Here is a 15044-nt window from a genome sequence, read left to right as displayed (position 1 = left end):
AATAAAAAATATTAGGAGTCATATAATATAATTATATCATAAAATATTATGAGTATTGAAAAATTATGAAAATATGAGAGATATAACATACATGACATATATAATATATGTTACAAAAGGAAAAACTTGTTATTTTATTATATATATAACAAAATATAAAGTCAAATAATTTAATGGTTATTTTTTTAAAATAAAGTTACAAAATTATTTATCTCATAATTTTTTCTTTTTAAATACAGATTTAGATAAGATAATACTTAGACGAGTACAAACTTAAACAAATATTATATATATATATATATATATATATATATTTTTTTTTTTTGTGTGCGCAAAATATATTTTAAGAAAATCAAATTTAAGTTTACAAATATAAGTGAAAAAATTAGATAAAAGTGGTTAAATTAAAAAATCGAAAGACTCGAGGCACAATAAAGAAAAATATAAGTATACCTTGTAACAAAATATTATATTAAAAGAATAACAGTAATTTATTATAAATAAACGAGTTATAATAATAAATTAATAATTATAAAGTTGTAATTTTCATAATTTGAATGCAAAAATGACTATGTAAAAGTGTGGTTACTCTGCGATTTTTAGTTAATAATGTACAATTTTTTTTATTCCTTCTATTACTTATATATTATTTAATAGAACGAGTAATTTGTTTTCACCAAGATTTTTGTTTTTTTTCTTTTACATTCTTTTCTGTGTGGGATTCTGTTCTTGGAAGCGCTACATGAGTGGATTAGTTGAAAATTTAGGGGTTATATTCAACACTGATGTTAATGCTATCCGTTGGAAAGGATGGCACAAGGACCCCTGTGAACGAACCACCAAAACAGTGAAACCTCAGAATCTGAAGCCATGGCAGTGAGAATAAACTGCTCCATTCAAAACACCCTCTCTCTCCTTAACCCTCCCCTCTCTTCCCTCCGTTTCAGAGCTTCTCCTCTGAAGCTGAATCCCCAGTTCCGTTTTGGTCAAAATCCCTCTCGAGGAGCTATGTTCTGCACCTACGCCACCACAGATATCACTCCCTCAAATGCCGAACCCTTTGTCCTCACCACTCCTCTCTACTACGTCAATGCCCCTCCTCACATGGGTAGCGCTTACACCACCATCGCCGCCGATGCCATTGCTCGCTTCCAGGTGAATTTCCTCACCCTCTTCGATTTTAGTTTAACTCAAGTAACCTTGGTCCAATTCCAGAAATGGGTTGAGTTTGGAAATTGGGATAACCTGGTGTAGGATTGGAGATATCTTTGTGATGGGTTTAAAGCAAGTTGGTGTTTTTACTGTTTATTGTCTCCTATTACATAATGTAAGGGTTGCGTAATTTTACAGCGGCTATTGGGAAAAAAAGTTATATTTATTACTGGCACGGATGAGCATGGGGAGAAAATTGCAACGGCTGCCATGGCTCAGGGTTCAACTCCTCCCGACCATTGCAATCTCATATCTCAATCTTACAAGGCGCTTTGGAAAGATGTAATTTGATTTTTATTTTTTACTGGAATTTTGTCATCTTTTTTAGGTGTATTTTGTTGAATATTCATAAATTCATTAATATTTTACAGTTTTCTTGATATTCTTTTATTATTGCTTGACTGCAGTTAGATATTTCTTATGACAAATTCATCAGAACAACTGATAGCAAGCATGAAGCAATTGTCAAGGAATTCTATTCAAGAGTTCTTGACAGTGGTGACATCTATCGAGCTGATTATGACGGACTTTATTGTGTTAACTGTGAGGAATATAAGGTGATAGTTTGAACTTGTAAGTTGTGGCTCTGGCTAGCAACGTTTCATGTCTAGTTTCTGTTGGCTCTTTATGTTGAAGGGTCCGTGTGTGTCTCATGCAACGGCTACCAATCTTTCTGTTAACCTTAACCATCTTTTAGAAGACGGGAAAATAGACAGCATTCTCTGATGATGGAAGATTTTGATTGTGCTTGTTGCCTTCCAAAGATTTACCATCTTAGTTTCATGACTTTACTTTAAGAATGTATTACTATTTGGTGCAGGATGAGAAAGAACTGCTTGATAATAATTGTTGTCCAGTGCACCTAAAGCCTTGCGTTTCAAGGAAAGAGGACAATTACTTCTTTGCACTGTCAAAATATCAGAAGGCATTGGAAGAAACACTAAATAAAAATCCTAATTTTGTGCAACCATCATTCCGTTTAAATGAGGTAAGGCAATGGGGACTTTGTTTTTCTATTGTATTTCTGTCTGTTACCTTTTTAGTATGGTGCACTTTGTGCTGGTTGTGTCCAATTTTATTTTCAGGACATACCTTACACGTTTACATGAGAAGATTCAGAACGGGCTTGTGTGATCTTAAGATTCACATTGATAGAATGGATCAGTTATGATATACTCGAACTTTTATTAGATTTCTCTAGTATAGGAGCTTGAGTTGATAACATGCCCAGCCTATTATCACTTCAAAGTCTTACCATGATGTTGCCCCTAACCAATTAGGATCGTAATATTTCAAAGGCATTGAAAAATTATATTTCTGTAATCTACAACATTTTGACATGACTTTTATATGTTATATGTTTTTAAGGTCATGGATACCCTAACATTCTACTCGAACCTTAATATTGTCATCCCTGACTTTTGTGAACTTGGTCAAAGTACAAATTATTGAACTTAAACTCTGATCCAGATACTTGCTATATTAATTGAATACGAATTTGATGACATATTGTTAAAAAAATGCAAATACCAAGCTGTTTGATCTGGCTTGTTGATACAATACCACCCCACCCTTCATCCTGCCGGACATGGTGCTGGATAAATAGTGTAACAATGCTTTATACCAGATTCATCTATGTACGAGATGTAGGTATCTAATGAACTGCAAATTATCTCTTTATGGAGAACATAAACTTGATTTTTGTTTTTTGGTATTGTGCTTAAAAATTAATTTCCTCTACAAATTTTCAAGGTTCAAAGTTGGATAAAAAGTGGCTTGAGGGACTTTTCCATTTCCCGAGCATCAGTTGATTGGGGCATTCCTGTTCCTGATGACAAGAGCCAGACTATATATGTTTGGTTTGATGCTTTACTAGGGTAAGAAATATATATTTATAGTTTGCGCATGTTTCTCTAATTTCCCCTGTATCTATTCTATATTCTTGTTGTTTCTGTCTATCATAATCAATAGTTGTTAGTTTGTTTATTGTTGGAAATACATTGCTGAAATGCGCGGATGTTCAATTTATGCACAACCATTTGTATGGTAAAAAATATAAAGAAAAGTTTGGGTTTCTGCTATTCTGCCAAATATTTTTTAATTAATGTAGTTGCTAGTTACCTTCTTAAACTTTTGTTGAATATATTTTCTTTTCCCTCTTTCATATTTGCAGTTATATATCTGCACTATCCGATGATCAAGAGCAACCTGATTTACTAAAATCTGTTTCTTCAGGTTGGCCAGCTTCACTGCACTTGATTGGTAAGGTATGTCATCTGTCTTCCTTCCTATTTTCTTAGTAAACTTGATTTGTTGAAGACAATTATATCTACTTATTGAAAACATTTCGTGCCCTAAGCTTCCTTCTATGCGTCCCTCTGTAGGATATTCTACGCTTCCATGCTGTATATTGGCCAGCTATGCTAATGTCTGCGGGACTAAGCCTTCCTAAAATGGTATTTGGCCATGGATTCCTGACAAAGGTATTTGTAGTTGAACTTATTCATTATCTTATGTTTCGCCTTGAGGTAACTACAATGGTACAGTTTCAGCCTTGAGGATAAGGCTATGCGTTTCCCAGGGAGCGTTCATATACCCAGGAAGGTTTGAAGACTCAATAGATCTGAACTATTAGTGTCTGTGTGCAGTATTTGTGTCCTATGGTAGTTAGGGATCTAATTTATTATTGTCTTTGAAGTCGTTGTGTCTTCAGTAAATTATGGATGTCTGTCAGTTATTGTATATTTTTGGTTATAAATATAATTTAGTCCGTATATGTGTCGTGAATTCTTAATCTGATTACTTTATATACGTAAAAATGTATTAAATTGGTCCCTATATATGCAAACATGACGGGTTTGATCCCTTCTGTCACGTTGATTGTTAAATTGCTTACATATTCTTAATTTTGCCATTATACATATGGCACATTCTTAATTTGGTGTTGACAATAGGGATCGAATGAAGAACATGTAAGTGGGGTAGCACCAAACTGGTAACACTTATGGGTACTGGGATCAATTTAATTAGTTTTACAAATAAAGAACAAACTGAGAATCCGTAATTCATATAAGGACTAAATTATCATGTTTTTCCAGTATATTTTGTTACGGATCCATAGAATAGGATGTAGCTATTGTGTCAGTTTGTTGTTTATGGTGTTTTGGAGGAGGAAACCTTGTGTAATATTTATGCAGCGTTCTTCAAACATGGTGTATAAGTAAACGAGTTGTTTGAGGCTTGCTAGATTCTGTGCATATCTAACGACTCTACCTGCCCAGAACATTATATTCTGGTCTTAACTTTTTTACTATTTCCTTGTTCAATTCTTGAGCCTAATACATTCAATTCAATTCAAATTGGAATAAATTTATAATCATTAACTAAGTAAACTGTAGTTCTTAGCAAAAGGTCGAAAGCTAAGCTTGGCAATTTGAGACAGTGTAAAATTTCACAAATCTGTTTCTTATATTTAATTTCATTTCATGCAGCAATGCTTTTTATTTTGAAATGTTAGGATGGCATGAAGATGGGCAAGTCACTAGGGAACACACTTGAACCAAACGATTTGGTTGATAAATTTGGGACAGATGCAGTTAGATACTTCTTCCTCAGAGAGGTGGAATTTGGCAGTGATGGAGATTATTCTGAGGAACGCTTCATCAATATTGTCAATGCACATCTTGCCAACACAGTTGGTATTTAAAACTTGCTTTATTGTAACATTCAGCAACCAATTGATTTTTTTCCTTCTTTCTATTATGACTATAATGTAAAATGTGGTGTATTTCCTTCACTATTTTGGCAGGAAATCTTCTTAATCGAACACTAGGGCTTCTAAAAAAGAACTGCCAATCAATTCTGGTAGTGGATTCCGCCACGGCTGCTGAAGGAAATTCATTCAAGGATAATGTAGAGAATCTGGTAAGAGCTCTTGTAAACTATATTTCTAAATCTATAAATTCATTTTTTAATTTTAAAGCATGTCACAGTTCAGCAGTTTAAGGTAATGCTACCTGTGAATTCAATAACTAGGGAAACCCTTTCTTGCATATTTTTAGACCTGGTGATGAATGGTACCTGGTGGCATGGTAGCTTTTATTGTAACTTGTAATCAATAATATTCAGAATGCTACGAATTTCAAATTGAAATATATTGTTTTCACATTCAGGAGGAGACCACTTTGGATTTGAAAGTGGATGTTAACTACTTTGATTTTATACCGTGTTCTAGGTATTTGGACATAATAAAATAAGTATATGGCAATTAGCAATATATTTCAATAAATAATTCAGAAAAATGAAAAAAGAGACAAAATATGGCATTTATAACATTGATGGGTGTCAGTCAGAGGTTAGCTAGATACAACTCTGCATATCCAAGGACCCCACCTGAAGCATTGTATTTTTGTCATTTTTTTTTGTTATATACCGACAAGAATCTGGAGAACACGCTCTCAATAATAAACTATGAAGGGAGATGAATCAATACTTATCCAATGTGCATCCTATACCACTCAATTTGGAACTTATGTATCCTGTAATACCCAAGTCCGTATCATATAAAATGATTTGTTTACATAGATCATTAGAACCTTTATTTTATACTCTGTTTCAAATTTCAAAATAGCAGTCTGACCCTTGGTTTATTATCCGAATTTCAGTTCCGTAGTAGCTGATTAGACATTTTTTAAAGCTATTCTTTTTGCGGTTGTCCATAAGTTATGGTGGGATTTGGCAGTGACTTAAAGTTTAAGGAATGTTTATTATGTCTGTAGGTTGATAAAGCTCGCATTCACTATGAAAATCTGTCCTTGTCATCAGCTTGTGAGGCTGTTCTGGAGATTGGTAATGTTGGTAATTCCTATATGGATCAGCGTGCACCATGGTCTCTCTTTAAACAAGGAGATACTGCTGCTGAAGCAGCTGCTAAGGTAATTTGCTGGATCCTTTTGTATGAAATAATGCATTTTTAGTTTTAATTACATATTAGATCGGTAAAAGTCTAAACATGATTTATTGTTTTCTGTTAAATATCAAACTTGGAATGCTACCAGAAACAGTGGGTTAAATTTATTTAGTCCCTACAAATTAGACAATGTTCATTTTTAGTCCCTTATGAAATTGTGTTAGATGTGTTGTGTCCTACACAAAAAAATGTCTCCTTTTAGTTTCTCTCATCATTGATAGAAGGACCATGTGACACATTACTTTATTTTAGTTTCTCTCATTATTGATAGAAGGACCATATGACACATTACTTTATTTGTAGGGACTAAAAGCATATTTAGCCCAAAAAGGTTCCATTATTAGAATATTTTAAGGTATTGCATATTCCATAATTGTTTTCAGCAGTATTTAAAATATCATATAGGGCCAATTTGAATAAACTTTTCAATACGTATTTATAGGAGCAGAAAATAAGAAGCTAAAACGAATTAAACTTTCTTACAAGTTAAAATCAACTTGTACATCTAAAATTTTGGAAAAATTACAGGAGAAAGTTTTTAGTAAAGTTGAAGAGCACAACTTTGTTGTATTGTAACTCAAAAGCGCAATTTAATTCATTTTACCATAATTTCTTTTTTTAAGTACTTAGTCAGAAATTTAATTAAGTTCATTGACATTCAAACTCCTTAACTGACAATAATCAATTTTTGAACTTTGTTTTTCCTTCTTTAAACAAGTATAATACGCTTAATGAACGTGTTGCTCAATGATAAAAAGTAACATAAATTCAACGTGTCATCTTAGTTTTGATGCTGTTAAAGATAAGCAATGCCTAAGCAATAATTTTTTTATGATGCTGGAGCAGGACCTGGTAATTATATTAGAGACGGTGAGGATTATTGCTATTGCGCTATTTCCTGTTACACCAAGCTTGAGTTGGAGAATATATGAACAACTTGGCTATTCCAGGGACCAATTTGATGCAGCAACCTGGGTCTCTCTCTGTCTCTCATATACACTCATGCACACTCAAACTAGATTTTTTCACACATACACACATGAACTATTCATGGTTTTGAACGAATATATTCTGCTACCTATCTGATTTAAGTAAATTGTTTGACTTTGTAGAAAGACACCAAGTGGGGTGGACTTAAGGGTGGCCAAGTGATGGCTCAACCTAAACCAGTCTTTGCTAGGATTGAAAACCAAACTGAAGTTGAAGACAAAAAAAGCAAAGGGGTTGCAGTTGGTAAGACTGTGAAAAGCAAAGGGAAGTTGAAGTTGAAGCAAGCCCAAGAAGTCGCTGGAGCTTAGATACCATGTTTGATGTCTTTTCCCTTTCTGAATTGTTATTATTTTCTCTAACTCAGCTTCTTGTAAAAACCAATTCTTTTTGCTTATTTATGTACACAAACATTTAGACACATACATGTGCAAGAAGGTAGCATGAGCACCAGGCATATGCATGTGTATAAATTTTGAACAATTTTGTTTTGGAAATAAAGTTAGAGTGCATAATGTTTTATGCTTGGTGTGCATCATCATCATTCATCAACTACAGGTGTCAGCAAAGTTCACCTTCCAAGTTCTGTCCCTCACATAGATTGCCGCTTTTAACTTCCTAGAAATAAAAACATTTTCTTTCGCTTAAATTCAAACATCATTTTACTGTTGCGGAACTTAAGGAGGATGTTTGTGTTAAAAGTTTTGAAAGTACTATATTTCAAATTTCAATACAAATTTTAATACTCCAAATGAAGGAAAAAAATATTGTTTCTCAATTCAAAATAATTTCTACTTAGTTAATTTTTTTTTCTATATTAACTGTATATGAAAATCAAACTTGAATGATATAATGGCACATATATTAATGATTAAATAAATACTGAAATATAATTTGGTATGCAGGTTCAGAGGTTTTGTTTTACGTTCAAATTTTTTCGCTTGTATATAATGAACACGTGCTGAATGACACGTGGGCTTGAGAAAAGAATTAACCGCGTGTTGATGTGGGCCGCATGGTTAAGTATTAGTTTGATTAAGATTGCAATTAGTCTTGTTAGGCCCACGCATGCCATAGTGAGTTTTAAAATAAAACTAGAAGAGGATCAAACGGTTGGTTGGTTTCATCGTGGGAGAAAACTCACAGGAGAACTACCAGGTAACCTAATTTTTCTTCCTCTCGCTCGCGCTACCAGTGCTAGATTTCCGATTCCATCAATTTATAAATTTATGTGCATTTAATAGCTATATGTTGATCTTCATTCTCTTTCGTCTTCGCCATTTTAGTTTCATATGCCATTTTGTTTTTCTTTATTTTTTTAATTTCCTTAGAATAATAGATTCATACGACGGATTTCCTTTCCCTTTCACTTGGTAGATCTGCATGACTATGTTCATCTGAATGTCGGGGCTGTTCTTGAACTTTTTATTTGGTATCTTTCTTGTAACGGTCGCATAGCGGAGTGGATATCGCGTTAGACTCCGGATCTAAAGGTCGTGGGTTCGAATCCCACTGCGATCGCTTTTTCTTTTTTCAACAACAATGATTTTCGATAGAAATTTTAAAGTCTGTTTTTGATAATTCTGAAGTAATTCGCCTTTTTTTTTTGGAATTGCTTGGTTTGGTTATGTAGCACACACTTTTTTCGCGTAAATAGTGTTTCTTGCTTCTGTCAAATTGAAGTAATAGAGTCAATTGATCAATAATCTAATTGGAATCGATCGATCTAAAAGCTTGTTGAATTATTAGAGCAAATGTTGCTTTTGTAAGCCGTCTTATATGATATGGGAATTTTACTTGGCTGATTTATGAATCTCCTATGTATGGCTATATTTATTTCTTAATTGTGAAATGATTCAAGTGGTAAGGGTTGAAAGACTACAAAAGGAGGACCAAGGCTTGCATTTTTGAGTAACATGTGAGGAATTTTTTTGTTGCCGAAATAGTAGGTGACTCCGTGTTACTTATACAGTTTTGGATGGTGCAAGAGAAGAGTATAGTGAATTCTGAATGTAAACCTTCTTGTTTTCGTGCTCCACTTGGATGACGTGACCCTTAAATAATTAAATTTGTGGTTTATTGGTATTAGTTAGGACTTCATGTTATGAAATCATTTGGATAAAACTTAGATATAGTTCCTTAAATGCTTTTGGTTCTTGTCTCCCATAAATTGGAGTTTCACCTCAAATAAAGGTTTGCATTAATGATAAACTGTATCTGACTTTTGTAAAATCAGAAGATCTTGTGAAAAAGCAGCTTGTTGAACTATTTTTCTATATTAAGTTGAATCAAGCATGTTAAACTAAGTTGTAGGATTTTACGGCTAGTTGATGTCTTCAATTATCATTAATGTTCTTGCTGGCATATATAATAAAATCTACAGATTATGAAGTTTGGTTTATAGTTAGCTAAAGTAATAGATGTGATGCTCCTTTATGTCCACCCTCTGCCTATCTTATAGAGCTTGCATGTCTTTTTATTAAGTTACTCTTTCCAGGAGGTCATCAGCTGCAAGGTTACAAAAGGATGACTCGAAATATCTTGAAATAGCGATCATTCTTATCGAATATTTGATGACCGTTGCTTAGTTTTCCTTGGGCATTGCCATACGACAGTGAATCTGAAAAGTTTTGGCAATTTGGGGTGTCAGTGTATGGATGCATAATAGTGAGTGTTTTTGTCCTTTTAGGTTGAGTGATGATCTGTGATAGATAATAGTGGTGGGCATGCTTTATTAGTTAGGTGTTTACTGATAATGTTGGAAGATGAGCAGAGTTCTAGACTGAGGTCCAACTTGAATGCTTGAATTGAAGAGTAGGATATTAGCAATCAAGCTTAATTAGATAATTTATTTACGCTCCTTCAGTTGTAAATTTTGGAACTGTGCTTTTGCGGTTTAAGGTGCTTACTAAAAACATAGTCTTGCTTTGGATATCATTGCGAACTTTTAAGGGAAAAATGGGGTCGCTCATGGCATGGATATATTTGGATGTCATTGTTATAATTGTTGTTTTGGCGTTTAGCCACCACTAAAACGTAGTTTGACATTTAGTAGCTCAATTTTAAAGTTTGTAGCCGAAAAATCTTAAGCTATCTGATAGAGAGCGTGCTTGCCGTCAATTTATAAAACTAATTCTTATCACTATGATTATATTCTAATTTAAAATTTGTTGGCGAGATCAACACACTTAGCAGTTTAAAATTAGTTTTATTAAATTTATTTTAATCCAATTTTAAAATAATTGGAGTTGAATTCTGTTTCGATCTCTTCCTCGCTTTAAATATTTATTTAATACACGAACGAACTTCAATCTTTTTTTAATTTATTTAATTTTACTTTGCTCTTAGTGATACGTTTGTTTCTTGTTGCAAATGAAATGAAAAATTGGATTTACTTTTTATTCCTTTTACATTTTGGGGAAAAATATTAATAATTTTGACTATCTAACTAAATTATTATAAATATTAATAAGATTTTATTTGAACTGCTTTTGTAATTCAAATGTGTGTCCAAATGAATTTTGGCAATCGTTCCAGTCTGGAACCTGTGTACGGTTAAATGAAATAGATTTTAGAAATGAATAAAACTGGCCTTATATGGTAGTTGAAATGGAAGGGGTTTGAATTTTTCTGATTCTGGGTTGATTTCATTGTAGTAAGAAAAAATAACATGTAAGAAGTTTCGTTTTAATGTCTTCTTGTATTTCAAAGAGTGTGGGGATATTTTGGAAATAAAATATAACTTCAGTGTCGTCTATAAGCATCTTAATGTACGACCACTAATAAGTAAGTGGGAGAATGTGATGCAATCAACTCAATAATGTGATGCAATCTTTTATTAACATCCAGATATTTTTTTCATAACTCTGATATTGGTATTAATCATTTATTGTCATAAATAATGATTAATATTATGGAAATTTTCGAGTTAACAAAATGTGGTTAATCTCTTCGGACAATGTTTCATTCATCAAAAGTACACAAAACTTAAGCACCTTCTTACAACGGCTTTTATTCTATGTTAAAGATGACATGCTTGGGAATTTAAATCCTTAATAACTAGTCAATAAATATAAGTTGCAATTAATTATGTCAAGTTGGTCGAACTTTCTCTAAATAAATATAAGGTAAAATGTTAGAAACTTATATATATATATATATATATATATATATATATATATATATATATATATTTTTTTTTTACTCTCATCCTTTATTTAATTTTTGTTTTATTTAATTTTTGTTTGACGTGATTAGAGTAAACTATTGATTCCTTTTCTTTTATTTATTAATTTTTTTTAAATAAAAAATAATAATATATTAATTAATAATTTACACTAAAATATGTCAAGAAATAAATAATATAAAAAAAATAAGAGTTATCGTTGACTTAAAATGTTTTATTTTAACCTAAAATCAGGTTTGTCCATTTTATTATCATACTTTTTATATATATATATATATATATATATATATATATATATATATATATATATATATATATATATATAAATAAATAAATAAATAAAGAGAGAGAGAGTGTGGAATTTATCGGATACTATTTTAAAAATTATTAAGAAAATAAGAAACTCATGACCAGAGTAGAAAATTTGAGACTCTATAAATAAAAAAAATAATTTATTAAGCTATTCCATATTTAAAATAAAGAAAAGTGCTATTGATATTTGTTAAAAATAATGAAGTTACTTTAAAAGCAATGGAGATAATTAACACATAAAATGGAACAGAAGCTGATGTAAGAAAAAATTTGCTTTGTACACTCCCAGCGATACAGTCTCTTGTATTTTAATTACTTATAACAAAAAAATTTAATACAATGGGAGAGAGGACATTTCTTTGTTTTTGAAGAACAGTAAAAAGAGAACCGGGCCCCACCAAAAATATTCGTCTATGGCTGGCTGTGTCGTTCCCACGCAGAACCAACCTCAGAGATGGAAACGGGAACCGTTGATTATGAAACAGACGACGCGGAAGCCCGTTAGGAGCGAGGTCAACCCTAAGAACACAAACGCCGCGTATCCCAACGCTATGGCTATGTCCATTTGCACGCAGAATGCATTGCTCGCCCTACACGTGTCCATCTCCTTCAGCGTCCTCGCCATGGTCGTCCCCGCCGCGTTCGCCGATAACAGCAGGTACGCGAACACCTGCACCGCCACCACATCACATCACATCACTCCTTCACACACACAATTCAGAGTGAAAGAATTAACAAGAGAGAGTATGGAATTTGTCGAATCTTATTTTGATTATGACCTGGTCATGTCCGAAGTCGAACCATATTTGCAACACTTCGGGGAACAGCGTTACGCCTCGTGAAATTTCCCACACCGACGCGCCCATTTCGAACACGGAGTATACCGCCACTATCGCATTCGCCGCAAGAACGAACCTGAACGGATTTCGGTAACTTAATCTTCAATTTCGACACGAATTTTAAAATAAACGGATAGAATATATAAATTAGGCCTGAAAAAGAAAGAAATTAGTCATAATAAGAGTACCTGAAGGTGTCGTAGTGGTACCAGTGAGGTGTATCGGAGCCACGAGTGTTGGTGAGCACGAAGACGGAGGAGGCAAGGGAGAAGGAGAAGGAGACTAGGCGGAAAACGAGGATGAGGGAGTTGAAACGGCGTAGTTTGTGCTCAGCCACCGTGGACTGGAAGCGAGGGTTGTGCGACGGCGAAGAACTGTTATCACCGCCGTTGCGAAGCGGTTGAGGGGATCGCATGCTTCGATTACTAAGCTTCGAACTCTATTTCCTTGTTTCGATTTTCATCATGCTTATTATGGCGAAGGAGTCACGGGAGAGAGCGAGAGTTTCATGAATCCAGAGAGAGAAGGATGTGTGCAGTGTGGAGTGTGAGTGTTGGTTTAACTTTTAATTTATTGGTGTGAAGAGAAACTGCGTGGAATGTGTTCGATAAAAGTTGTCCCAGACAGAAAGCGTGCTAACAGCAGGCATGGCCGTGACAAGGTGTGGTCGCTCCTAATCTCCTGTCCTTTCATTTTCTTCTTCTTCCATCTTTTCTTTCTTTCCTCTTTTTCCCTTTCAATTACTTAAATTAAAGAACATCTTTTTTATGATTATAATTAATAGTTATAGTCCTGTGTTGATTTTTTTGTTATCTCTCTCTTAGGAACCCAAGACTGCTTGATGGATAGAAAATGTTTCACAATTACAACCATACTAGTTTTCGTTTTTTCTTTTCTTTGGTTGTTTTTCCAAAGTTATGTCACACCACACTGTGAAATGCTGATGCTTATTACCTCTTCCTCCTGTTGGCATCCTTATCTTCTCGTAAAGAATCATTATTGTGTCTATGCACATTTCAGTGGGGCTGCTAATACGAATAATCAATAGGGATTGGCTACTTCTTCCAATTGTTTGACAAAACCCAAAACCAGTTTTCGTCCTCCTAACTAGTTTGAATAATATTTTTAAAGGTATGAAGCACACATTTCATTCTTTTTAATTTTGTAAACTTGTTGAATATGGAAGTTATCAACAGATTTTTCATGTTTCTATCATCCAAGAGGTGACAGCCTGTCCTAGTTCTTATTTATCACCATTGTTTTTCTGATTTCTCATTGTGTGAGTGTGTGTATTATTTTGATTTTCTGTCCCATTCTCATTGACTCTAATTGGTATCCAGGCGTCATTTTCTATTCCGAACAAAACAATCTGCTTTGACTTTTCTTAGTATGTCAACAAATAGAAGTATGCATTTATAAGTTGTGTCTTGTGGGACCATTTTCAAATGTTCCTTTTCATGTGCTGTGGCTATATTCCTTGAGACTTTTGAGGACTTACCCCTGTATTACCTTATTCAAAATGTGACTTTTGAGGAGTTACCAATATATTAACCTTATTGAACATTTTACGTTGGTTAGGTGGTCCACTGTATCAAATGGTTTATGGTGGATGTATTTTAATAACCACAACATCTGTGTTTGAATCAGTTTTTTTCTTCTCCTCTTGTTTGCAGTTTCATGTAATCAATCCTCCTCATCTGTTCAACCTATAGGTATATCATTCTTTCTACCATGTTTCACCATTTTTTGTTTATTGATTTTTCTCATGTTACGAAGGTTATTAACATTGGTGAAGTTTCTTCTTTGAGGAGTTGAGGTGACTCTTTCTCCTTACAAGGAGATTTTATAACCAGGTTTGGTCTATTTAATGTTTGTGCTTTTGCACTAAAATATATTTCACTGATGATACAAAAGTATATGCATTATAAGTTTGAAACTTTAATAGAATATTACTTTAATTATATTTGATAAATGTTTTAGTGTACTTTTAAGAGTTAAAATAGCTTAGGATAAACAAATCATAATCAATTGAGTAAAGATGATTTTCCATTTATAGTCACATGTATACTATTTAAACCTTTGATCACCAGTATGTGTTATAAAAAGAAAAGACATGTGAGTATGTAATAGAAATTAATACAACTTTTATGTATTCATACATACTTACTCTAAACGATCCCTTTACAGGTAACATTTAAACAAATTCTTGGATGTTATTATATGTACTCTGAATTTTCAGCAAGGCTAAGGACCCGCCATGTGGGCCTGGCTGGTGAATGATTAACTCAAAGGCTCCACCAATATATTATTAGTTGATAAATCACACTTCATTCCAAGATGGCAATTCTTAACACAACTTGGTTAAAACACAGGGAAAAGAAGAAGATGACAGTTTTTTTCAATTCTATTTTTCAAATATTGATTTTGTGGGGGGAGTAAGATGTAGAAGGGTCCTACAGAGAGAGAGTGTAAAAAAAATGCAATAAATAAGTGAAGGATTAATTTCCTTTTGATGGTGTAAATATTAATTAATTATAGT

General features: G+C 33.2%; 2 protein-coding genes, 1 long non-coding RNA gene and 1 other non-coding gene across 5 annotated transcripts; 3 read left to right on the top strand and 1 right to left on the bottom strand.

Annotated features, from left to right (window-relative positions):
* Window positions 1-756: 756 nt before the first annotated feature.
* Window positions 757-7690, top strand: OVA1 (methionyl-tRNA synthetase / methionine-tRNA ligase / MetRS (cpMetRS)). The gene is made up of 12 exons (XM_028081808.2): window positions 757-1155; window positions 1351-1494; window positions 1620-1769; window positions 2033-2200; window positions 2965-3089; window positions 3386-3479; window positions 3597-3695; window positions 4730-4910; window positions 5021-5136; window positions 5991-6146; window positions 7028-7156; window positions 7294-7690. Exons 1-12 carry the CDS (start codon window positions 871-873, stop codon window positions 7477-7479), a joined length of 1833 nt encoding a protein of 610 aa, XP_027937609.2. The 5' UTR covers window positions 757-870; the 3' UTR covers window positions 7480-7690.
* Window positions 7691-8097: 407 nt separating this feature from the next.
* On the top strand, window positions 8098-10105 carry LOC114191771 (uncharacterized). 2 transcript variants are annotated; one of them, XR_014996619.1, is made up of 2 exons: window positions 8098-8326; window positions 9666-10105. It is a non-coding gene; the product is annotated as an uncharacterized LOC114191771 (long non-coding RNA). The 2 variants fall into 2 exon arrangements; XR_003606009.2 differs by having other exon boundaries at window positions 9653-10105.
* TRNAR-CCG (transfer RNA arginine (anticodon CCG)) lies at window positions 8617-8689 on the top strand. The gene has a single exon. It is a non-coding gene; the product is annotated as a tRNA-Arg (tRNA).
* A 1803-nt stretch (window positions 10106-11908) lies between the features above and the next one.
* On the bottom strand, window positions 11909-13191 carry LOC114191770 (CASP-like protein 4C2). Its single transcript, XM_028081151.2, has 3 exons — window positions 12694-13191; window positions 12446-12581; window positions 11909-12336 (listed from the first exon to the last, which is right to left on the bottom strand). The coding sequence occupies exons 1-3, from the start codon at window positions 12918-12920 to the stop codon at window positions 12115-12117; spliced, it is 585 nt and encodes a 194-aa protein (XP_027936952.2). The 5' UTR covers window positions 12921-13191; the 3' UTR covers window positions 11909-12114.
* Between the last annotated feature and the right edge of the window lie 1853 nt (window positions 13192-15044).

Source organism: Vigna unguiculata, chromosome 7 (genome assembly GCF_037176805.1).
Source record: "Vigna unguiculata cultivar grain cowpea cultivar isolate G323 ecotype 2 chromosome 7, ASM3717680v1, whole genome shotgun sequence".
NCBI lineage: Eukaryota > Viridiplantae > Streptophyta > Magnoliopsida > Fabales > Fabaceae > Vigna > Vigna unguiculata.
The sequence above is the reverse complement of the archived record's forward strand: the minus strand, read 5'-3'. Positions and strand labels throughout refer to the sequence as shown.

Bases quoted from the DNA above. Each gene is read 5' to 3' on its own strand.
- OVA1 (XM_028081808.2), top strand. From the start codon at position 871: ATGGCAGTGAGAATAAACTGCTCCATTCAAAACACCCTCTCTCTCCTT. The intron at 3,696-4,729 runs GTATTTGTAGTT...TTGAAATGTTAG, and splicing joins GCCATGGATTCCTGACAAAG to GATGGCATGAAGATGGGCAA. The intron at 4,911-5,020 runs GTATTTAAAACT...CTATTTTGGCAG, and splicing joins ACATCTTGCCAACACAGTTG to GAAATCTTCTTAATCGAACA.
- LOC114191770 (XM_028081151.2), bottom strand. From the start codon at position 12,920: ATGCGATCCCCTCAACCGCTTCGCAACGGCGGTGATAACAGTTCTTCG. The intron at 12,582-12,693 runs GTACTCTTATTA...AAATCCGTTCAG, and splicing joins TACCACTACGACACCTTCAG to GTTCGTTCTTGCGGCGAATG. The intron at 12,337-12,445 runs GTCATAATCAAA...GTGGCGGTGCAG, and splicing joins TCGACTTCGGACATGACCAG to GTGTTCGCGTACCTGCTGTT.